Source organism: Hyla sarda, chromosome 2 (genome assembly GCF_029499605.1).
Source record: "Hyla sarda isolate aHylSar1 chromosome 2, aHylSar1.hap1, whole genome shotgun sequence".
NCBI classification, from domain to species: Eukaryota; Metazoa; Chordata; class Amphibia; order Anura; family Hylidae; genus Hyla; species Hyla sarda.
This window is the reverse complement of record NC_079190.1, coordinates 306,433,761-306,458,416: the sequence shown is the minus strand read 5'-3', so window position 1 is coordinate 306,458,416 and position 24,656 is coordinate 306,433,761. Positions and strand designations below refer to the sequence as shown.

The window sequence follows — 24,656 nt, the reverse complement described above, 5'->3', positions numbered from 1 at the left end:
AATGAGCCCTCATACCACCGCTTATACGGAAAAATGAAAGTTATACGTTGTCAAAATAGAAGTATTTTAAACATACAAATTTTTTTAAGCGCATTAATAATAAAGTATATAATCATGGGTATAATTTTTATCGTATTGACCCACAGAATAAAGGACACATGTCATTTTTACCGTAAATTTTACGTCGTGAAAACGAAACCTTCCAAAATTTGCTAAATTGGGATTCTCTTTTTAATTTCCCCACACAAATAGTAGTATTTTGGTTGCGCCTTACAATTTATGGTAAAATGAGTGATGTCATTATGCAGGACAACTGGTCATGCTAAAAACAAGCCCTCATACTAGTCTGCGGATGAAAATATAAGAGTTACTATTTTTAAAAGCCAAGGAGGAAAAAAACGAAAATGCAAAAATAAAATTGGCCTGGTCCTTAAGGTCAAAATGGGCTTGGTCCTTAAAGGAGATGTCCGGTGCTCACTTTTCTTATTGTATCCGTTCCGGGCTGCAAAAAAAAAAAGAAAATAAGCTTTCTCTTGCCTGCCTACGCTCCCCCGGTGCTCCGGTACAGGCGTTCGGTCCCCGGGCTGTATCCTCCTACTTCCTGTTAGCCCGGCACGTCACACGGAGCTTCAGGCTATCACTGGCCGAGGCGGGACATCGCTGCGGCCGGTGATAGGTTGAAGCTCCGTGTGACGTGCTGGGCTAACAGGAAGTAAGAATAATACAGCCCGGGGACCGAACACCTGTACTGAAGCACCGGGGGAGCCTAGGCAGGTAAGAGAAAATTTGTTTTCTTTTATTTTTCAGCCCGGAACGGATAAAATAAGAAAAGTGAGCACCGGACATCTCCTTTAAGGGGTTAAAATAACGGGTCCAGCAGTAAGGATCATAATAATAATGTGAAAATAAACTCCCAAAAGAAATTGTGCAAATATAAATCTTATCCACTACTTATTCAGAATAAGAATGGGGAGGGTATTAAAACTTAGCTTTTATTTGATACTGATAATAAAATCAAGCCAAAAAACCAAGTGCAATAATATGTATAGAAAATAGATTTTCCTTGTGAATTGCCGAATATGTTCCAGGGGTGGCTAAATAAGCCCACCAGGAGTATATCTCAACAAATTATTTTAAGCTACCAAGGGTTTGATAAAAAAACCTCACCCCATTGGTAACCATCAAATAGTAATATACTCAAACAAATGCACCAATCTACAACATGCAAAGGGTATCTCAAAACCAAGGTACCCTACGCGTTTGTCACAATAGTGCAACGTCCACAGGGGTCACCTTTGATGTATTTATCAGGGAGGCGAGGGACCTAAGGACACGCTTTAGAGAAAGGGGTTATCCCAACCATATTTTGAGTGGTGCTTATAAACAAGCCTTAGATACAACTAGGGAATCCCTCCTTATTCCCAGATCTCGCAAAACGGGTCAAGAATGCACTCGGATCATCGCAACATATGATCAACGATCTGAACAGGTTAGAGAGATGCTTAACAAGTATTGAAACATTCTAAAGATGGACCAAGATATAGGATCAACATTACCAGAGAGGCCTCTGATAACATTCAGGAGAGGATAAAACCTGGGAGATATGCTTATGGCAGAGTCATCAGGGCCCTTCGAAAAGGTCACAACAGACTTGGTTGGGAAGAACAACTCAGATTAATGGTAATTTTCCCTGTGGAAGATGCAAAGTCTGCCCCTATCTTCAAAAAGTTGACCAATTCTACAATCAAATTACCACTAAGTGGATGAAAATTCACCACTTCATCAACTGCAATACTAGGTTCGTATTTACATGGCAACATGTGAATGTGGCAGTAGATATATAGGAAAAAGGAGAGATTTCAAAAAGCGCATCCTTGAACACCTTAGGGATATTAGGCATAATCATGATACCCCACTATCAAGACATATAAACTCAATACATGCAGGGAATTATAAGAATTTGAAATTCATTGGGATTAACAAAATCACTCCCTTAATAAGAGGAGGGGACACTGATCGCTTGTTGCTCCAGAGGGAGAGCCGTTGGATCCATGTAATGGACACTGCATTTCCTTCTGGACTCAATGAGCAATTAAGTTTTGCTTGCTTTCTATGATGCTGTCGCATACTTGGTTACCAATAGGCAGCTAGTGGAGGTTGTAGCTGCCCTCCTGAGGTAGTCACCACCCTTAGCTAAGGGGTAACTTAGGAGTAGGAGGAACGTGAGCGGGACCGCACTTTTTAGGGCCGACTATCCTGCCTAGGAATAGGTCTCTATAGCTAGACTAGGGCTGGCTAGGTCCCTAGGCCCTGCTAATTTATCCTCCCCTATCCCCTCAGGGACTCCCAGACCCCCCTTACGACTGCATCATGAAAGGAAGGATGTAGGCTATCCTTCATATTAATCAGTGTCCCTTTGCCTCGCTCCTCCCCTTTCCTAAAATACGTGTCCTGGGTCTCTTCCTCCCCCTTTTTTCTCCACTCAAATTCCCAATTTTCAAGCCAATTATCTTAAATACAGAATTCTTTAATGTGGGTGCTTGCGGTGGTGACCCGTGCTTGAATAGTGGCAGAGTTCCCCATCTAGATATAGGGGGCATCTTGCAAGGACCACCGCTGCAACGCACCCCATTTATGAGTATTGTAATATTTATTTTAGCTAGGTTTGTTTCTAAGAGAGTGGTGAGTGGTGGACTTTTTGGAATGTGCTCCTTATCCACTATGTACTTACCATATGAGCTTGACTTTATTGTGCTAGACTGTAAATTTTGGGGACGTTGGTGTGGCACATTTAGAGTATATCTATATCTAATAAACATTGTCCACAAACACACCCTACATATATCATAGGTGATCCTGTGATGTAACTGTAAATACTTAGTGCCAGCAATCGCTCTTTGAATGTGTGTGTTCTCTGTGCTGATTAAAGGTGCGGCGCCGGAGTATATGGTTATGCCCTATACTGACATCAGACGGGGGCGTAACACCTCTGACGCTGCACAGCAAGGGAACCGGATATAACGTCAGACACGTGACACATGCAGGTGCGCGCTGAATCTCACTTGTGCCGAACCTTGAGACCGTGAGTACACCGCAGAGCGGCTCCCCCTACACCCCTGTTTTCTTTGCAGGTGGAATGTGCAGTGACTGGAACATTTTTCTTTGCAATTTTCCCTCTCGGTTATCCTGATATACCCATGGATGGTTGGGAGTAGGACCGCATATATAATATCTCTTTTTTCAGGAACAAATGTACAAGTATTTTCTTGTGCTTTTCTCCATTTTTCTTTTCAGATTTTGGATGGGTTGTTTGCTATATTAAAAAAGGCATACTCGACATTATGGGTTGCCGTTCCTCAAGGATATATATTTATGGACTCCATAATTTTTGCACTGAGTTAAATGATGTCTGTGACTAGGAACTGTATTTTATGCTGGTAGTCTTTTTCATTTAGTACCACATACAGCCTAACTATTAAAAGGTGACCCCCTGAAGACGTTGCACTATTGTGACGTTGCACTATTGTGTACCTTGGTTTTGAGATACCCTTTGCATGTTGTAGATTGGTGCATTTGTTTGAGTATATTACTATTTGATGGTTACCAATGGGGTGAGGTTTTTTATCAAACCCTTGCTAGCTAAGTCATTTGTTGAGATATACTCCTGGTGGGCTTATTTAGCCACCCCTGGAACATATTCGGCAATTCACAAGGAAAATCTATTTTCTATACATATTATTGCACTTGGTTTTTTGGCTTGATTTTATTACCAGAATCAAATAAAAGCTAAGTTTTCATACCCTCCCCATTCTTATTCTGAATAAGTAGTGGAATAGATTTATATTTACACTAAATACAGAAAAAATCATTTAGTAGAGTGACCTTTTTCTCATCCTGCTCCACCATTTCACCCAGATTATTTCTTAGAGTCAACATTATCAGTTTTAAGTTTATGTAGATCAAAAATATTTTAGGGTTCTTTTTACTTAATATGGCAATCTATTATTGAAAAGAATTACAAAACGGGGTGGTCGAGCGATGAAGCACACATTAATGTGTAAATGTTACCCATTACCTAATAGGACTGTTTCCATATACAGTATGTTTTCTTCTTTTTCCAATTAGGCATATAGGGTAATGTGTAACACAGTATCCTCGATTTTGAGTCTTTTCAGTCTGTAGAGCTCCCAGATTTTTGGTTTTGTATCTAGTGTGTAAATGTTAACAATGCTTTGACTAAATAACTGTAACACTCCTCATCTTGCATTAATATTGGTACAAACACTGCAGCAAGCAGTGGTGCAATTCTTAAATGGTATAGCACTATGTCAGAAGGACCGTGGACAGATAAAGAAGCGATCTGTGGAGTGATGGATCACTCATCTCTGGCAGTTTGGGTTTAGGGAATGCCAAAAGAACATTAACTGTCTGCGCTATGCCAACTGTAAATTATGGTGTAGTAAGGATGATGCTATGGGATGGTTTCTCAGCTGTTAGCCTAGGTCCCTTAATTCCATTGAAGAGAAGTCTTAATACTGGAGCATAACAGGACATGTTTGTTAACTGTAAACTGTATGCTTCCAACTTTGTGGGAATGGTTTAGGTTCCTACCTTTTCTGTGCAAGCATGACTGTGTCCCAGTGCAGAAAACAAGGTCCATAAGGGTACGTTCACATGTGCATATTTTCTGCTTCAGATCTGCTTATAGAAATGTTGCTACCCAGTGAAGTCAGTGGGCAGTAAAATCTGCAGAATCAGATCTGCAGTAGAAAATATGCACGTGTGAATGTACCCTAAACGATGAGGTTAAGGTTCTGACCCCAATCGCATCAATCACCTTTGGCATGAACTAGAACAATTCATAATCCGTATCTGACCTCACAGATGCTCTTCTAGATTAATGGGCAAAAAAATCTCACAGACACCCCAAAATCGTACAAAGTCTTTCTGCCAACTAATTGAAGTGCAGGCTTTAAAAATTATCCAGTGTGTGTGTAAATGGTCAGATTGTATAAGGCTGGGTTCACACTACAATAGAATGTGCAGCGTGAAATATGTTGCATGTATGCGATGTGTAACCCTACCCTCAATGGTCTTACATAAATTGTAACAATCCAAAATAAGAGGTTCACTCATTTGGACTACTGTGGTGTCTGCTTGCTGCATTTTTTCCAGATACAACAATTAACCAAAAACATAGCAAACTTTCACCTGCACAAGTTTAATGACAGCAGTGAGTGTTCTGTTACTTTACACTAGCACATGACAGACCGATACAAGCGCTTGATTATGTTCAATTTGATTGGCACCCGCTGAAAAGACCATTTAGGCTGGGTTCACACTACGATTTGAACTACGGTTCCCGAATACGGCTGGGAGGAGGGGTGGGCGGTGCTTATTCACGGCGCCCGCACTCAGCCGTATAGGGGAACCGTATTTAATGTATGTCTATGAGCCGACTGGAGTGAACCGCAGCCTCCGGTCGGCTGCGTTTTGGGCCACCGATAATACTGAGCAGTGCTGTGTCCTATACATAGCACTGCACAGTATTAGCAATCAAACGATTGCTATAGATAATCCCCTATGGGGACATAAAAAGTGTAAAAAAAAAAAAAAAAAAAAAAAAAAAGTTGAAAAATGTAAAAATAAAAAGTAAAAAAAAAGTTAAAAATCCCCTCCTCCAATAAAAATGAAAATTGTCAGTTTTTCCCATTTTACCCCCAAAAAGCGTAATTTTTTTAAAAATAAACATATTTGGTATCGCCACATGCGTAAATGTCCGAACTATCAAAATATAATGTTAATGATCCCGTACGGTGAATGGCGTAAACGTAAAAAATGTAAGTCCACAAATCCTGCTTTTTTGTCACATTTTATTAAAAAAAATTAATAAAAAATTATCTAAAAGTTTTCTATATGCAAATGTGGTATCTATAAAAAGTACAGATGACGGCGTAAAAAATGAGCCCTCATACCGCCCTATATACAGAAAAATGAAAAAGTTATAGGTGGTCAAAATAGGGCGATTTTAGATTACTGATTTTGTACAAGTTTTTGATAAGCGGTACAAAAATATAAAAGTATCTAGCCATGGGTATCATTTTGATCGTATTGACCCACAGAATAAAGAACACATGTCATTTTTACCGTAAAGTGTACAGTGTGAAAACAAAACCCTCCAAAATGTGCAAAATTTTGGTTTTCATTGAAATTTCCTCCCTAAAAATTTTTTTGGGGGGGGTTCGCCTTACATTTTATGGTAAAATGAGAGGTTTCATTACAAAGTACAATTGGTCACGCAAAAAACAAGCCCTTATATGGGTCTGTACATGGAAATATAAAGGAGTTATGGATTTTAGAAGGCGAGGAGGAAAAAACGAAAACGCAAAAATTTAATTGGCCTGGTCCTTGAGGTGAAAATGGGCTTGGTCATTAAGGGGTTAAAGAATTCTTTGTCATTTTCATGTGTTTTTTATATTTTGTAAATGATAGACACCAGACCACATACTTGACAGTATAAATGGAAATGGACAAACAAACAATGGATCCCAGGGCATAGAAGTAATAAATAGTAGTACACAGGCATTGCCCTAAAGTAATAGGAGAGCAGATGAACCTATTCTGCTATAAGGCTATGTGTTAACTGGAAAGTAACATGCACAGGTACAAACAAATTGGCAAAGAACCAACCCAAGGAAAACAACAAGAAAAAAAAAACTAACGCCATTTGTGCAGCCAGATCCATCCATCCCAACCCCAACGCACATTTTACTGTGATGCGTGGGCCTGCCTCCAAACCTCACTGTGCACACAGGGCTGCTGGCGGGTAGCACTCTGTCTTTTCTCTTAGAAGAATACACATCGTATTTCCCGCTGCGCAATAGATTTTGCCAGCGTGCAATTCACTGTGTATACGGTAAGTATGACTCTACCCGAGGAGAGAAACTTTTTTTTTTCTTGTACAGATAGTGGGGGAGATTTATCAAAACCTGTGCAGGTGAGAAGTTGCCCATAGCAACCAATCAGATTCCGGTTTTAATTTTGCAGAGGCCTTTTTTTAACCCCTTATCAACCACGCATGTAAATACGTAATTTACGTCCTTGGCCGGCTGCCGATCTGCGAAGCACGCTCAGAAGCTGAAGCTGTCAGCAACCAGGACCTGCGGCTAATACCGGACATCGCCAATCGGACTGATGTCTCTTTAAATGGGAGAAATCCATAACGGCTAGCTCAGCTAAGTTGTTCTGGACCGCCGCTGAGAAATCGCGGTGTCCCGAACAGCTAAGAGGGCATCGGAAGGTGCCTTACCTTCTTCCCGGCTGTCCGATCGGCATTTGATTGCTCCAAGTCTGAAATGCCATTCCTATGGCAATGCATTGAACAGTGCTTGTAATCAGTGTATGCAGTGTTACAGCCCCTAGAGGAGGCTATAACACTGCATAAAAAAGTGGGAAGAAAAATTAATAAATGTGATTTAACCCCTTCTCTAATAAAAATCCTAACCACCCCCCTTTTCCCATTAAAAAAAGTGTGTAAATAAAAACAAATACATGTGGTATCGCCGCGTGCATAAATGTCCGAACTATAAAAAAAAAAAAAAAAAATATTTTTAATTAAACCGCACGGTCAAATGGTGTACACACAAAAAAAATTCAAAGTCCAAAATAGCGTATTTTTGGTCACTTTTGTATACCATAAAAAATTTATAAAAAGCAATCAAAAAGTCTGATCAAAACTTCAGATTACGGCGCAAAAAATGAGCCCTCATACCGTCCTGTTCCCGGAAAAATAAAGTTATATGGGTCAAAAGATGACAATTTTAAACGTATAAATTTAATAAAGTTATGATTTTTCCAGAAGTACGACAAAATCAAACCTATATAAGTAGGGTATCATTTTAATCATATGGACCTACAGAATAAAGATAAGGTGTAATTTTTACTGAAAAATGTACTGCGTAGAAGCTGAAGCCCCCAAAAGTTACAAAATGGTATTTTTCTTCAGTTTTGTCACACAATGATTTATTTTTTTTCAGTTTTGCCGTAGATTTTTAAGTAAAATTACTGATTTCATTACAAAGTAGAATTGGTGGCGTGAAAAAAAAAAAAAGCAATCATATGGATTTTTAGGTACAAAATTGAATGGGTTATGATTTTTAAAATGTAAGGAGGAAAAAACGAAAGTGAAAAAACTGAAAGATGCTTTGTCCTTAAGGGGGTGAAAGTAATCAGATTGGTTGCAACTGGTTAACTTTACCTCTGCACAGGTTTTGATACATCTTCCCATATGTAAACTCTAGACATGTTAAATGGGCGTTATGTTTTGTTTGTTACTAACATTTGGACACTTACCTAAATAGGTTGTGTTATTGGACCTTTGTTTTCTCTTTCAGTGGATATCTGGTCTGTGGGCTGTATAATGGCTGAGCTCCTGACGGGTCGAACTCTCTTCCCAGGCACAGATCGTATCCTTTAATATATCTACAGTAGTATTTGAAAGAGCTCTTTTTTTTTTTTTCCACCTTTTCCCTCCTTCTAAATAATCAGTTTTGTGTTAGCTCAGCTCTTTCCGTACTCTTAGCTACGGTATGTTCTAATTTGGATATGTTTTATGCTATAAATCGGACTTTAATATATTGAATATATTTACTATATTAAGTAGAATTTTGGCTTTTTAGAACAAAACTTTTGTTTGTGATGTTTTGTGTAAAATCTGTATAAACTGGCTTTACTCTTATGTTTGTTACTATTATTGAATTATACCTGTCTATCCAGTTAAACAATATCTTTCTATAATGAAAAGAAAACATACCAAATTAAACCTCCAGTAAGGCTATGATACAATTGGTGATATTGATACATTGTTGTTGGTCCCAGAAACTGATCCACACAAAGACTGATTATAGTATATAAAATATAACTTTTACTGATAATCATATAAAAAAAAATCACTAATAGAATTAACAATTACAAAATATGTGTAGTATAAATAATCGGCCCAGGGATAGGGAATGGGGTAACAGGTGAGTATTCTAGCACTAGCTAGTCTACCTAGCAATGGCTAATCTAACACTGACAATAAGTGTGGATGGGGAAGGATGTGGCAACCACCTATTATGTAGATAACAATGTACAATAATATCTCATGCTCCTTTTCCAAGGCGTTTCACCCATGTATTTCAGGGTTCATTAGGGGTAGAGGAGAGTTTATGGTACGTAACATACAATTAATTAATTGTATGTTATGTACCATACTCTCCTCTACCTTGATGAACCCTGAAATTAATACATGGGTAAAATGCATTGGAAAAGGAGCATGAGATATTATTGTACATTGGTATCCACATAATAGGTGGTTTTCACATCCTTCCCCATCCACACTTATTGTCAGTTTTAGATTAGCCATTGCTAGGTAAACTAGCTAGTGCTAGAATACTCACCTGTTACCCCATTCCCTATCCCTGGGCTGATTATTTATGCTACATGTATTATTTTGTAATTGTTAATTCTATTAGTGAATTTTTTATATGATTATCAGTAAAAGTTATATTTTATATACTATATTCAGTCTTTGTGTGGATCAATTTCTGGGACCAACAACATTGTATCATAGCCTTACTGGAGGTTTAATTTGGAATGCTTATGTAATGTACATGCCTTTCAGGGCAGTTATTATTTTAGGTCACATTGAGGGAGTGACCTATTTTCTGTTTCCTCTTATGTCAATTGTCCATAGTGAAAAGTATACAGCTTTCTAATATGTTTTGTTTGGAAACTGCTGCTAAAAGTATGCTGTTAATCTCATGCCCACGCATCACAAGTGATAATTATATGATGGCTTCTAAGCTAGAACATGGGCCCTGAGCCTCCCACAACTGCAGTGAGTAGGAGTTTAAATAGTCTGCGGAGCTTACTTTGCAACATATAATTAAAGGGAACCAATCATCAGATCTTACTCTATATAATGCTTGGGAAAGCATTATATAGGGTAAAATCTTAATCCTCACCATCCCTGGGGGACATTCCTGCCTGCAGGGATGGTAAGGATATGAACTTATAAACTGCTCCTCGCCGGCCTCGTAAGTAGTCTCCTGGGTGGGGAGCTCCTCTCGCCTAGTCCCGTGTCTTCGTCCGGCAGCGACGCTCCCTCAGCTTGATTGTGACTGAACAGACGGAGCAAAGCGATGACCCGGCCCGTCAATCAAGCAGATTGCTGGCCAAAGACACGAGACTAGGGGAGAGGAGCTCCCTGCCCAGGGGACTACTTACGGATGCGGCAGGGAGCAGTTTATAAGCTCATATCCTCACCAGTATCTTTCACTGCTGCTACTTATTTAGTTTTTATTTGGTTACATTTTAATCATTTTAAAAAAGGACCCCTGCCCATTTCTTTAGTAAGGCGCCTTGTTTTCAACATGTTTATGGCCTCTATTCAATGTATAGACCAGGGAAAGCTCCCACTGTATATATTGAACATCCTTTGGCCTCTGTTGGGCTAATTGAGCCTTATGGATATACTTAGCATGTGTGTTGGGAGTTTTTTCTGATATGCTGTCTAGGTGGAGACCAAAAACATCATGTGGACTCTCCTTTAGCTCTTTTCATATTCTCACTAGCAGATGGTAGCAACGTAAGCAGGCAGAGCTGCTGTCCTCTTTGATAAACCAGAAAGAGATGTCTTTACACTGGAATACATCTGAGCCTTTCGTCAAAAGTATAGTGTATTCCTGCGATGGAAGACCTTAATGCTGTGTATTTAGTGCCTTACTTCTTCTTTATTAAAATGTGGTCAACTGTGTGTAAGTAGTCTTTAAAAGTTTGACAAATGTTCACTGTCTGTCCTCTGGTTTAGTGTCTCCCTACATTACTTGTGTAGGTGACTGATGATCCTGTCGTTGTTGCTTTCACTATTAAAATTAAATAATCTTTGATTTACTAACAGTACGTCTGAATGAGTTAAAAATATATAAACCCTGATAACAGCTTGTAAGACAAACAGAAATTTCTATTTTCGGTTATCTGCTTAAAGTATTTACAACAACATGGGGGGAGATTTATCAAAACCTGTGCAAAGGAAAAGTTGCCCAGCTGCCCATAGCAACCAATCAGATCGCTTCTTTCATTTTGCAGAGGCCTTGTAAAAAGGAAAGAAGCAAGCTGATTGGTTGCTATGGGCAACTGGACAACTTTTCCTTTGCACAGGTTTTGATAAATCTCCCCCATGGAGAGCAATTGTAATTACCTGACAATTATTTATGGAGAGATTAATCAAAACAGGTGCAGAGAAAAAGTGGAGCAGTTTCCAATAGCAACCAGATTGCTGCTTTTATTTTTCAATATGATTGGTTGCTATGGGAAACTGCTCCACTTTTCTTCACAGGTTTTGATAAATCTCCCTTTTTATGTACATTCTTAGGGTGCATTCCCACAGGGCGTATACCCATCGTATTTAACGCTGCGCAAAATTTATGGCAGCAGCGGGAAATACGCTGCGTATCCCTTGCTCACTATACACACGGCTTTCCGGCGGCAGCCCTATGTGTGTAGTGAGTTTTGGAGGCGGAGCCATATGCCGGCGTGTCTGTGACGCGCGGCTCCGCCTCCCAAACTCACTACACACATAGGGCTGCCGCCGGAAAGCCCTGTGTGTATAGTGAGCAAGGGATACGCAGCGTATTTCCCGCTGCTGCCATAAATTTTGCGCAGCGTCAAATACGCTGCGTATACGCCCTGTGGGAACGCACCCTTAGCAGATTCACGGCAAAATCTGATGTGTGAGGAACTATAAGGCTATGTTCACACGACAGAATTTCTACATAGAATTCTGCAGTAAATTCAGCAGATATTGTCATTCACTTCAATGAAATTCCTCCAAATCCTCCAGCAGAAAATCTCCTGTGTGAATGGGATGGCAGAATCCCCTTGAAGTGTATTGGCTGCAAATTCATGCCGAATTCCATGCAGAAATTCTGGCGTGTGAACATAGCCTAAGGCTCTTTTTCCACATTCTGGTGAATGCATGTGTCTGAAACCACACCAATGTGGCCATTATTGCATGCCTATCGGAGAACGCGTGGGGGGTGGTCGGGTGCCCATGGTTTTAATTGTATGCCTTCCCCAGCATGTGGAGCCTTAGGGGTACGTTCAGACGGGCGGATCCACAGCATATTATACGCTGCAGATCCACCGCCGATGAACCTCTACAGGGTGCCTCATATGTGCCTGCTCGGAGCAGCAATACGCCACTACGGGCAGACACACTACGATGTGTGAGTTCCTGCGCACATGTGCAGTATACTCGCAGATAGCGGCTGCTCTCGGCCTAGCTCAGGGAGCAGGGGGAGTGGCTGCAATGTGTGAGTTCACGGTGACTCTTATCGCAGCAGTGTGTCTGCTCGTAGCGGTGTATTGTCGCTATGGGCAGGCACATCTGAGTCACCCTTTAGGGGTCCATTGGCGGTGGATCCTCAGCGTAAAATACACTGTGGATCCTCCCATCTGAACGTACCCTTAGATTACGTTCACCCGTGCAGATTTTCTGCCACAGATCTGCTTTAGCAGATTTTGCTACCCGTTGAAATCAGCGGACAGCAAAATTTGAGTACGTTCACACGTGCATATTTTCTGCAGCAGATTTTGCTACCTTTTGAAGTCAATGGCAGCAAAATCTGCAGAAGCAAATCTGCATTAAAACATGTATGTGTGAACGTATTGGTCATACATTGCAAATGCTGCAATCTGTCCAAAACTGGCAACAATATCAGTGTTTATTGTTAAAGCAATTAACGATTGTGTATATTCTCTCTTCTGGAGATTGGAAAGACTCTTTAAACGTTGCCTTGTACTGTGGCTTTGCCTAGAACCTCTTTCTGCAGTAATCGTTAACCACTTTAAATCTTCATCAGCTTCAACAAGGTCAGTAAAGGTTGTTATTTTGTGTGAGCTGGTAAACTGAATGCCTGCTTTATGAGCCGCCGCTGCTGCTTAATATGGAAACATTGTCTGTCGCTTTTAAGTAGGTGAATTTTCTTTGCCTTCAGCAAGTGTATGAATGATGAATTGTGTTCCTCCCTTCCCTTTGTGTTTTGCATTCCTATCCTTGACTGTTGTCATATGCTTATTACATTTCATTCCCTTTTTCTGTGTACAATGGTGCAAAGGGCATCTCATCATTTTGGTGGTCTGAACTGTGGCAGCAGCTTCACCTCACACATTTTCCTTCATAATCCACATGTAGATATTGATCAGCTGAAGCTCATTTTGAGGTTGGTTGGAACCCCTGAGTCAGAACTCCTGCAGAAAATATCCTCGGAGGCTGTGAGTGTGTTTCATATGTCACTAGATATTAAGCATAAACTGCAACCTGAGCGGACATTTAGATATTATTAGTTGTATGGATGTTTGATCATTGATGAGATTTCAGTATGACTGCCTATAAATTTCACATACTTAAAACTCTGTTTCAGTATATTCACTTTACTTAAAGGCCTTGTATAGTTTTTATACTGAGGTTTAAATCAAATTAAACTAATTCCTAATGATGAGTTTAATAACACCATAATAAATACATATTGTATTTTAGAGATGGAATATAAGTGTTTTAAGAATAATAAGGACATTTTCTCCTTATGAATAGAATCATACAACATTCATGCACACCCATCAGCTATTTCTTAAAACTGTGCTGTTATAAAGAATTCTTAAAGGGAAATGCATTCAGAAAGTCTTCATAACATTTCACTTTTTTTTACATTTTATTATGTTAAGGCATTGTGCTAAAATAAAAGCAAGCTTTCACCCATTATTCTGCAGTCAATACTTCATAATGAGAATGTTTGCTTATTTATTGAAAGGAAAAACTTAAATTTTGCATGGATGTACATATTCAGACCCTCGAATATGACACTTGCAATTTAGCTCCCCCTGAGCTAAATTGCAAGCCGCCAATATCTCTTAAAGGGGTACTCCGGTGGAAAATAATTTTTTCATATCAGCTGGCTCCAGAAAGTTAAAACGATTTGTAAATTACTTCTATTAAACAAATGTTAATCCTTCTTGTACTTACTAGCTTCTGAATACTACAGAGGAAGTTGAATTGTTCTTTTCTTTCTGACCACAGTGCTCTCTGCTGGCACCTCTGTCCATGTCAGGAACTGTTCAGAGCAGAAGAGGTGTACTATGGGGATTAAGTCCTCAAAGAATGAAGATTTTTTTTTTTATAGAAGTAATTTATAAATCTGTTTAACTTTCTGGCACCTGTTGATTTGAAAAAAATAGTTTTCCACCGGATACCCCTTTAATAATCTTTGAGATGTGTCTACATTGGAGTCCACTTGTGGTAAATTCAGATAATTGGACAAGATTTGAAAAGTCTCGACCCTTTCTATGTTAGGCCTCACAGCTGACAATGCATATCAAAGCAAAAAGAGCTCAGAGACATGATTGTGTGGAGGTGTAGGTCTGAGGAAGGGTACAAATAGTTTCCTCTTCACAAAAGCACAATGTCCTCCATAATGTGGAAATGGGATGCATTTTAAATAACCAGGGCTCTTTCTAGAGCTGCTCCACCAAACTAATGGGAAAGAAGGGCCTTGGTAAGAGAAATAACCAAAAACCCAATGGTCACTCTGGATGAGCTCCAAAAAATCCTATGTCCTTATGGGAAAGCCTTCTGGAAGGTCAATCGTAATTGCAGAACTCCAACAATCTAGGCTTTATGGCAGAATGGCTAGAAAAAAGAATCTGTTTGCAAAAACCCAGCTGTTTGAAAAAAAGTATCCAATGGACTCTCTGATTGTAAGGAACAAAATTCTCTGATCTTGTAAAACCAGGATTGAACTTTTTGGCCTCCATTCGAAGCGAAGGAAACCAGGCACTGGTCATCACCTTCCCAATACCATCCCTACAGTGAAGCATGATGGTGGTAGCATCATGCTGTCAGGTTGTTTTTCAGTGGCTGCAACAATGAGACTGGTCACGCTTGAGGAAAACCTGGAGCAAAGTGCAGACATAGGGGACACTTATTAAGATGTAGGTAAACACATTTTTCTACAGTTTTTTTTTGCATGTGGAAATGTGTGTTCAACAACCATTTATTAAATGGTTGATTGGCATGTGAGAAATATCATGCTAGTATACTTTATTTTATGGACACCAACTTGTATGGTTCCTCTGCACTTTAACCAATTGCGCAAAAATTTGGACTGTTTTTAAATTGCTGTCCACAGCCAGTTTTGTAAGCCAGGTCTGTGCTGGTGTTTGTAGTATAATTGAGGACAAAGTCGCACTTCATAGAACAGCAGCCACTGCGAAGTGAAAAAGCAAAGGTGTGTGTCATTTTAGTCAAACACGGGCAGCAAAAAAGCACACACATTTTGTGCAAAGGATATTCCTGCCATTTTTATACACCAAAAAGAAGCTCTAAACATTTCACCCCATATGTTTAATATAAACCTGACCCAGAGTGCTCCAACAAGACAATGACCCTAAGGCTATGTTCACACAAATTCACTGGGACTCTGCTGCAGCGGAATTTCCGTATGGAAATTCCAAGGTGTGAACATAGCTTTGTTGCACGGCCAAGAAAACACAGGTGTGTCTTAGGGACGTTGGGGGAGATTAATCAAAACCTGTCCAGGGGAAAAGATGCTGAGTTGCCCATAGCAACCAATCAGCACGCTTCTTAAATTTTTAACAAGGCCTCTTCAAAATAAAATAAGCTATCTAATTGGTTGCCCTGGGCAACTTTTCCTTTGCACAAGTTTTGATAAATCCTCCCCCAATGTTTTAAGTGGTCCAGCCAGAGCCCTGAGACCTGAAAATTACTTTCATCCAACAGTCCTCATTTAACCTGACAAGAGCTGCAGAGAAGAATGGCAGAAAATCCCAAAATACCGGTAAAATCTTGCGGCATTGTCCCTAGGAAGACTGGAGGCTGTAATCACTGCCAAAGATACTTCACCTAAGTATGGAGTAAAGGGTCTGAATACTTATGTTTCTAACATGCAGTTTTGGTTTGGTTTTTTCCTTTTGGGGTATTAAGTGTAGAATGATAGGGAAGGGGGAGAGATTTTCTTTTTCTTTTTACTTTAGCACAAGGCTGCAGAATAAAAAAAAATGAGAACTTTCTGAATGTGTGCTGTATGTTGTGAGACAACAGTGTTTACAACATTTTCTATTATACCTTATAAAATATTTAGAAGTGATACAGTAAACATTTAATTCACTTCAGATTTCTTAAACACCTTAAACCTTAGGCTGGGTTCACACCATGTTTTTGCAATACAGTTCCCGTATTAGGTTTTTGACAGAAAAACGGATTCCTCAAAACGTGTATACAAATTTTAATCCGTATACGGTTGAAAACTAGATACGGATTGGAAAAATGATGTCTTGTTGAATCTGTTTTTTAAGAAAAGAAAGTATACGTTTTTTTTACTTTTCATTCTATTATGAATGAAGTTTCACTTGTTTGATTGAAATTTCAAGAAAAAAAACTGTGCAAAGTCAAAAACCGGATGGTGAAAACCGGATGGAACCGTACGCACATACAGTTCTGTATGGTTCCCATTGACTCCCATGTTTAAAAAAAAACAAAACAAATTAGACGTTTCAATACGTTTATTTCACCCGGACCAAAAACCGTAGTAGGCTACGGTTTTACATAATTACTCTTTATTTGCAGTGTGCGCTGAAGGTAAATTAGGTCTCTGGAGTCATTGGGGCTTTATCCATCCAGCCTCAAGCCACTTTCAATACCTTCTTGCTGTAACTCCACCTACTTTCTAATGCTATACTGCCTTGTGAGCTTGTGATGTCACAGTTACTTCATAAGCTACATCATGCTGACAGCACCTTTGCTATCAAAAAGATGCTGACAGGATCCCTTTTAACCCCTTAAGGAAATGTACGTCCTGGTGCGGTGGTACTTAACGCACCAGGCCGTACATTTACGTCCTGTGCATAACCGCGGGCATCGGAGCGATGCCCGTGTCATGCGCGGCTGATCCCGGCTGCTGATCGCAGCCAGGGACCCGCCGGCAATGGCCGACGCCCGCAATCTCGCGGGCGTCCGCCATTAACCCCTCAGGTGCCGGGATCAATACAGATCCCGGCATCTGTGGCAGTGGGCGATTTGAATGATCGGATCGCCCGCAGCGCTGCTGCGGGGATCCGATCATTCAGAACGCCGTACGGAGGTCCCCTCTCCTTCCTCCGTCCGGCTCCCGGCGTCTCCTGCTCTGGTCTGTGATCGAGCAGACCAGAGCAGAAGATGACCGATAACACTGATCTGTTCTATGTCCTATACATAGAACAGATCAGTATTAGCAATCATGGTATTGCTATGAATAGTCCCCTATGGGGACTATTCAAGTGTAAAAAAAAAAAGTGAAAAAACGTCAGTTTTTTCCTATTTTACCCCCAAAAAGCGTAAAAAAAATTTTTTATAGACATATTTGGTATCGCCGCGTGCGTAAATGTCCGAACCATTAAAATTAAATATTAATGATCCCGTACGGTGAACGGCGTGAACGAAAAAAATAAAGTCCAAAATTCCTACTTTTTAAATACATTTTATTTTAAAAAAAATTATAAAAAATGTATTAAAAGTTTTTTATATGCAAATGTGGTATCAAAGAAAAGTACAGATCATGGCGCAAAAAATCAGCCCCCATACCGCCGCTTATACGGAAAAATAAAAAAGTTAGAGGTCATCAAAATAAAGGGATTATAAACGTACGAATTTGGTTAAAAAGTTTGATTTTTTTTTAAGCGCAACAATAATAAAAAAGTACGTAATAATGGGTATCATTTTAATCGTATTGACCCTCAGAATAAAGAACACGTCATTTTTACCATAAATTGTACAGCGTGAAAACGAAACCTTCCAAAATTAGCAAAATTGCGTTTTTCGTTTTAATTTCCCCACAAAAAGTGTTTTTTGGTTGCGCCATACATTTTATGATATAATGAGTTATGTCATTACAAAGGACAACTGGTCGCGCAAAAAACAAGCCCTCATACTAGTCTGTGGATGAAAATATAAAAGAGTTATGATTTTTAGAAGGCGAGGAGGAAAAAATGAAAACTTAAAAATTAAATTGTCTGAGTCCTTAAGGCCAAAATGGGCTGAGTCCTTAAGGGGTTAAATAAAACTGTTTTACATGTAAAAACCGCACCACGAAATCTCATGTAGGTACCGGTAAGTGAGACATTATAATCTATAACAACCTTTAAGCTTGCACTTCAGATCTCTGATATACCGAATTTGTTTTAGGGGTCAAATACTGAGTAATCCTTAAAAATTTGCACCACAGCTTATTAAAATTTGGTGTAATGGTCACTTCTGTTAAGTATGCAGTGTCCTAGCCTTGCATGTGAGTCATGTACTAGTGTATATAGAAGGAAAATGTGTGATTATCATCAGGAGAGACCGAATGCGGACAATGGCTTTATTTCATCTTGGTGTATTTTTAACCTGATGCTTGCATGGCTAATATAATTCCTCAGACCTCAGTGGGTGCATGGTATGTGTTTTTTTTTTTTTTTTTTCTTTTTTCTTTCTTTTTGCAAAATATGCGCTAAGAGAAATAGTGTGTGGAAAAAAAAATAATTGCATCCCTGATATCAATGCACTGTGTTCTGCTTATAAAGCCCTTGACAAGGCTCATAAGATATTAATCAGCTGCAACAGATTATGCGACTGACTGGAACACCTCCAATTTATCTCATTAACAGGATGCCTAGCCATGAGGTGAGAGGGCAAAGATTGGTATGACCACTTGCCAACAACTTTGCATTGTGATAGCAATGCTAGAGTTCCTTAGTCTACCTCATGTAATGATATAGGGGGATATTTTTTTAAAAACTGTCCAGAAGAAAGTTGCTGAGTTGCCCATAGCAACCAATCAGATTGCTTCTTTCATTGTTCAGAGCACTTTTCGGAAATGAAAGCAGCAGTCTGATTAGTTTCTATGGGCAACTCAGCAACTTTTCCCTCTAGCTAGGTTTTAATAAATCTCCCCCCCATAATTGCACTTATTTGCTATGCATGTGTATGTTTAATATGTTTGTGTTTTTGTTTGTTTTTTAACAGATTAGAGACAAATATTGAAAGATGCTCCTTCCCCCCCCCCCCCCCCCTATTAGACTGGATCTGACCCTATTCTCTGCAATGGGAAAATTTTATAGGCATGCTCGGTGACCTGTGCAGAGGTCATTGTGTATGGAGGGGGGAGGCTGAGCTCTTGAGTATCACTTTTTGTAATAAATAGCCTGATTCTGTTTTATCTATATACTGATGTTACCTATCACTGCATTCCTTTCTGTGGTGCTAGAGAGCAAACTGCTGGAAAGTTAGCTTGACGGAATATGAAGTATCAGCTTATTAGGTTTAGTGGCCAGAATGAAAAATGATAAATTGTATAAATATTATTTACACATAGTACAATATAAAATTAGAAAAAAAAATTCTTAAGTAAATTTAACATAAAAAGTTGATCAAATCAATAGATCATTTCAACCCCAGGTATCCTCTGCATGAGCAAGCCATACATTCTTTAAATGGGAATTGTCAGATTCAAAAACTGTTTATACATTGTAAATCTTGGCAAAGCATTAACCTTTCTAATATGTCATAAGAATTTTATTTCATTTTTACAGAAATCATGGCTTATAATAAACACATACCATCCATAACACAATCCAGTCTGGCTGCAGCTTCCTCCTTCTCCAAGCTGAAGCACAGGCATGGACAAAGTCCAGTATGTGAGGGTGGGACTAGCACCCATCTGTGCTTACTCCTGTCCTATTAGACCACAGCAGAGAGGAGGGGGGGGGGGGGAGATTACAGAGCAGCCATCAGTGATTGGATGAAGAAACCAAGCACTTGGGGAGGAAGAGGAGTGAGGGACATGCCCCCTCCAAAGCACAGAATGACTAAGCAAGTTGGCAACAGGTAGAAGGTTTTTGTGAGAGAAATATAGATGCTAGACACATAAAGAATTTGTGTACATGACCAAGGTAACATATATATATATATATATATATATATATATATATATATATATATATATATATATATAAATAAATAAATTTTTTTTTTTTTTTTGTGGGATATGATAGGTACACTTTAAGGAGATGAGAGATCCCCTCTACTTTCTCTGAAAAGTCAGCCAACTGTCCCTGAAAGGTCAGCTTGGCTTGTGGGAACTCTGGCAGATAAAAATTTAAAATTGGTCATAGGGCCCTTGAGACAAGCAATTAACCCCTTAAGGACCACTGACGCGTACGTCTAAGCACCCTGGTAGTTAAGAACCAAAGACGTACGCGTACGTCTGTGGGAATTTTGGTCCCTGCGGGGCGGGGACCGAACCGGCGTGACTGCTGATATCGATGAGCAGTCACCCCGCGCAAATGCCCAGGGGGGTCATCAGATCCACCCATGTCGGCAATCGGCAAAAGTACAACTCCTAGCATGCACGGTCTGCCAGTACATGCAGGGAGTTGTAGTTTTTAAACATCTGGAGGCTCCCCCCCCCCATGTGAATGTACAGGGTACATTCACACGGGCAAGTTTACTGTAAGTTTCTTGCTTGAAGTTTGAGCTGCGGCAAATTTTTCGCCGCAGCGCAAACTCCTAGTGGGAAACTCAGTGTAAACCCCATGTGAATGTTCCCTAAAAACACTACACTACACTACACTAACACAAAATAAAGGGTAAAACACTACATATACACCCCCTTACACTGTCCCCCCCCCCCCCCCCAATAAAAATAAAAAACTTATTGTACGGCAGTGTTTCCAAAACGGAGCCTCCAGCTGTTGCAAAACAACAACTCCCAGTTTTGCCGGACAGACACTGACTGTCCGGGCATGCTGGGAGTTTAGCAACAGCTGGAGGCAACCTGTTAAAGGTATTCTACGCCAGTGATTCCCAATGTCCACCCCTATGCAATCCCTATTTAGTCCTCAAATGCGCATGGCGCTCTCTCACTTCAGAGCCCTGTCGTATTTCAAGGAAACAGTTTAGGGCCACATATGAGGTATTTCCGTACTCGGGAGAAATTGCAGTACAAATTTTGTGGGGCTTTTTCTCCTTTTACCCCTTATGAAAAGGAAAAGTTGGGGTCTACACCAGCCTGTTAGTGTAAAAATAATTTTTTTTTCACTAACATTCTGGTTTTGCCCCATACTTTTTATTTTCACAAGCGGCAAAAGGAAAAAAAGACCCCAAAATTTGTAACGCAATTTCTCCTGAGTACAGAAATACCCCATATGTGGGCGTAAAATGTTCTGCGGGTGCACAACAAGACTCAGGAGTGAGAGCGCACTATGTACATTTGAGGCCTAAATTGGTGATTTGCACGGGGGGGGGGGGGTCACTGATTTTACAGCAGTTCTGACATAAACATGAAAAAATTAAGTAAATTTGGGGGAAAAACTGCACTTTAGTGGAAATTTTTCATTTACACATCCGACTTTAACGAAAAGTCGTCAAACACCTGTGGGGTGTTAAGGCTCACCGGACCCCTTGTTACGTTCCTTGAAGGGTGTAGTTTCCAAAATAGTATGCCATGTGTTTTTTTTTTTTTTTTTTTTTTTGCTTTTCTGGCACCATAGGGGCTTCCTAAATGTACACATATGAGGTATTTCCTTACTCAAGAGAAATTGGGTTACAAATTTTGAGATGGTTTTTCTCCTTCTACCCCCTTGTAAAAATTCAAAAACTGGGTCTACAAGAACATGTGAGTGAAAAAAATAAAGATTTAGAATTTTCTCCTTCACTTTGCTGCTATTCCTGTGAAACACCTAAAGGGTTAACACACTTTCTGAATGTCAGTTTTTATAATGGGGTCATTTGTGGGGTATTTCTAATAAGAAGGCCCTTCAAATCCACTTCAAACCTGAACTGGTCCATGAAAAATTCCGATTTTGAAAATGTTTTGGAAAATTGCTGCTGAACTTTGAAGCCCTCTGATGTCTTCCAAAAGTAAAAACATGTCAACTTTATGATGCAAACATAAAGTAGACATATTGTATTTGTGAATCAAAATATAATTTATTTGGAATGTCTGTTTTCCTTACAAGCAGAGAAGAGAGCTTCAAAGTTTCATAAAATTTTGGAATTTTTCACCAAGAAATGATGAAAGTATAACTTTTCCCACATTGCCTGGACTGTATATAGTTAGGCTAATCCCATCTACCTCTCTCTCTCCCCCCCCCCCCCCCCTCCTCCTCCTCCCCTTCTACACCATCTATGTCCATTTGAGATTGATCTTTTTTGGTGTATCTCTGCATACATAGTTTAGTCCTTGGAGTACTCTTTGCTTCTTAGTTTGTAATAATTAATTGGCCTGCAAGCCACTTGAATACTCTTGGCATTGTTCTGTTCTTAATATGCTATGTTGTATGCACATATGTCCTGTTACCATGTTTCTGCTTTCATGTTGAAAAAAAAAAAAAAAATGAAAACTCAATAAAAATGAGATTTGAAAGGAGAAAAAAAAAAAAAAGATATGATGCAAGTATCGACAAAATTTTACCACTAACGAAAAAACAATTTCAGAATCAGAATGAAAGGTAAAAGCATCCCAGAGTTATTAATGCTTAAAGTGAAAATGCTCAGATGTGCAAAAAATGGCCAGGTCCTACAGTGAAAATTGACCTGGTCCTTAAGGGGTTAAGGCTACTCTAGATTAGTGCTTAATCTCATTCTCTATTCTGTAAGAAATTTGAAAGGTGTGCAACCTCTCATATGGTCTTCAAGGTTCTTGCCAATCAGCAAAGCTTTGTAGTGCAGGCTGGGTAGACTGGGCTTTCAGCCCCCTAATGCTATGCCAATGCATAGTTATAGTTTATGAGGTTTAAAAAAGATATTATTTAGCGCTTATCCAGGACTTCATCTGTTAGTTATATTTCTCAATAATGTGGGTATAAACAATGCGATGTATACAGTGATGCTTACCGTTGTTCTTGTACTGAAGATGGTATAGCGGGAGGGTGTTAAATGAATGGTGAATCCCTTCTTCCCCGGATAATCAGTGATCCTAAAAAGTGGTGCTCTTAGGGAAGGTAAGAGAGACTGCCCCAGTCGGCGGTGTCTCTACTGTTCCGTTTCCCGCTAGGAGGTAATAGTCTCGATGGTTGGTGAGTGACCTCACTACAGAACCCAGGTAGGAACAAACTTGCATCCTGTGCGTTTCAAAAGCTTACGGCTTCAGAATTAACCATTCATGTTCAACCTCATGTTAAGTAGACGTCATTACACACCTGCCATAATTTAAAGTAATATATACATACAGGTCTCATGTCATATATGCAGACAAAGGAACCAATTTTCCAGTGGCACAGGGGAAGTAACAATAGTTTCTTTAAAAAATAAAACACAACCTTTATTAAATACAAAACAAAAAAATGTAGAGGGAGATTTATCAAAACTTGTCCAAAGAAAAAGTTGCTGAGTTGCTCATAGCAACCAATCGGATTGCTTCTTTCATTTTTGAAAAGGCCTCTGTAAAATGAAAGAAGCGATCTGATTGGTTGCTATGGGCAACTCAGCAACTTTTCCTGTGGACAGGTTTTGATAAATCTCCCTCGTAAAATGTCACTACCCTGTCTTCCCATAGCGTCAATAGGGTAATGGAGTCCTGGCTTTCTCAAGGGTGTAGGCTTCCTATTTACTTGAGAAAGCCGGGCTGTGGTGAAACTTTGGGTGGCAGTGTGAGCATTTTTAAATTGTTGTCCCATCTAACCATCTAGCGTAAATTAGTACTGACTTACATTAGCTGCACAGCTATCTCAAACAACTTAGAGAAGTTATGCAGCATGCGCTTTATGTTCTGTCTGTTTACAGATTGTGGACTTTCTATGCACTTTGCTTGCAGCATCTGCTGAATTTAGCTGAATTAGAATTGCCAAACTGAGTGCAGATGGCAAACATTTGTTCACTGCTTTAAACATTAGTTGAAAGCTGCAAGTTAGGTTGTTCCTCAGCTAAGGCGGCTTTCACACTATTAAAGACCCCCCGTTTTAAAGACCAGTTATAATGTCCTGTTATGAAAACCCTTAACAGTTACCATACAGCCGTAACCAAATCCCATTAGACTCCTATGGTATTTTTACGTTATCCGTTTTAACCCGTCACAGCCCGTTATGAATAACGGATTATATTTTGTGACGGGAGAAAATAGTGCATGTAACGTTTTTTTCTCCCGTCACAAATAACGGTCTCCCGTCACGTTATTCATAACTGGCTATGATGGGTTAAAACGGATAATGTAAAAATCCCATGGACTTTAATGGGATTTTGTAACGGCCGTTTAACGGTCGTTTTTAGGGTTTTCATAATGGGACATTATAACTGGTCTTTAAACGGGAGGAACTTTATAGTGTGAAAGCAGCCTAAGATGAGACTTTAGTGTTTCCTCCCCTTTTCCCATTCCTTGTGCTATATTTCTTATTGTTTGTAGGGTGGAGGTGCCCCATGTAGTGCTATATATAGACACAGCCCTTTGTGGTAGTTGTCTACTTAAGTTACATACCTATTTATTACTCATTCCTGTATTGCATAAACAGTCCTATGCAAAAGTTTGGGCACACCTGACAATTTTTACGATTTTCCTTTATAAGTAGTTGTTTGGATCAGCAATTTACTT

The 24,656-nt window shown here is 39.6% G+C and overlaps 1 protein-coding gene across 2 annotated transcripts in view; it reads left to right on the top strand.

Annotated features, from left to right (window-relative positions):
* LOC130356316 (mitogen-activated protein kinase 14) overlaps positions 1 to 24,656 on the top strand; it is a 174,012-nt gene that overhangs the window by 116,154 nt on the left and 33,202 nt on the right. Inside the window, exons 8-9 of one of the 2 annotated variants that reach the window (XM_056557639.1) lie at positions 8,394 to 8,465; positions 18,675 to 18,754. In XM_056557639.1, coding sequence (XP_056413614.1) covers positions 8,394 to 8,465; positions 18,675 to 18,754 — 152 coding nt within the window. Of the gene's footprint in view, positions 1 to 8,393; positions 8,466 to 13,237; positions 13,318 to 18,674; positions 18,755 to 24,656 lie in introns of both variants that reach the window. The other variant, XM_056557638.1, reaches the window with a different exon arrangement.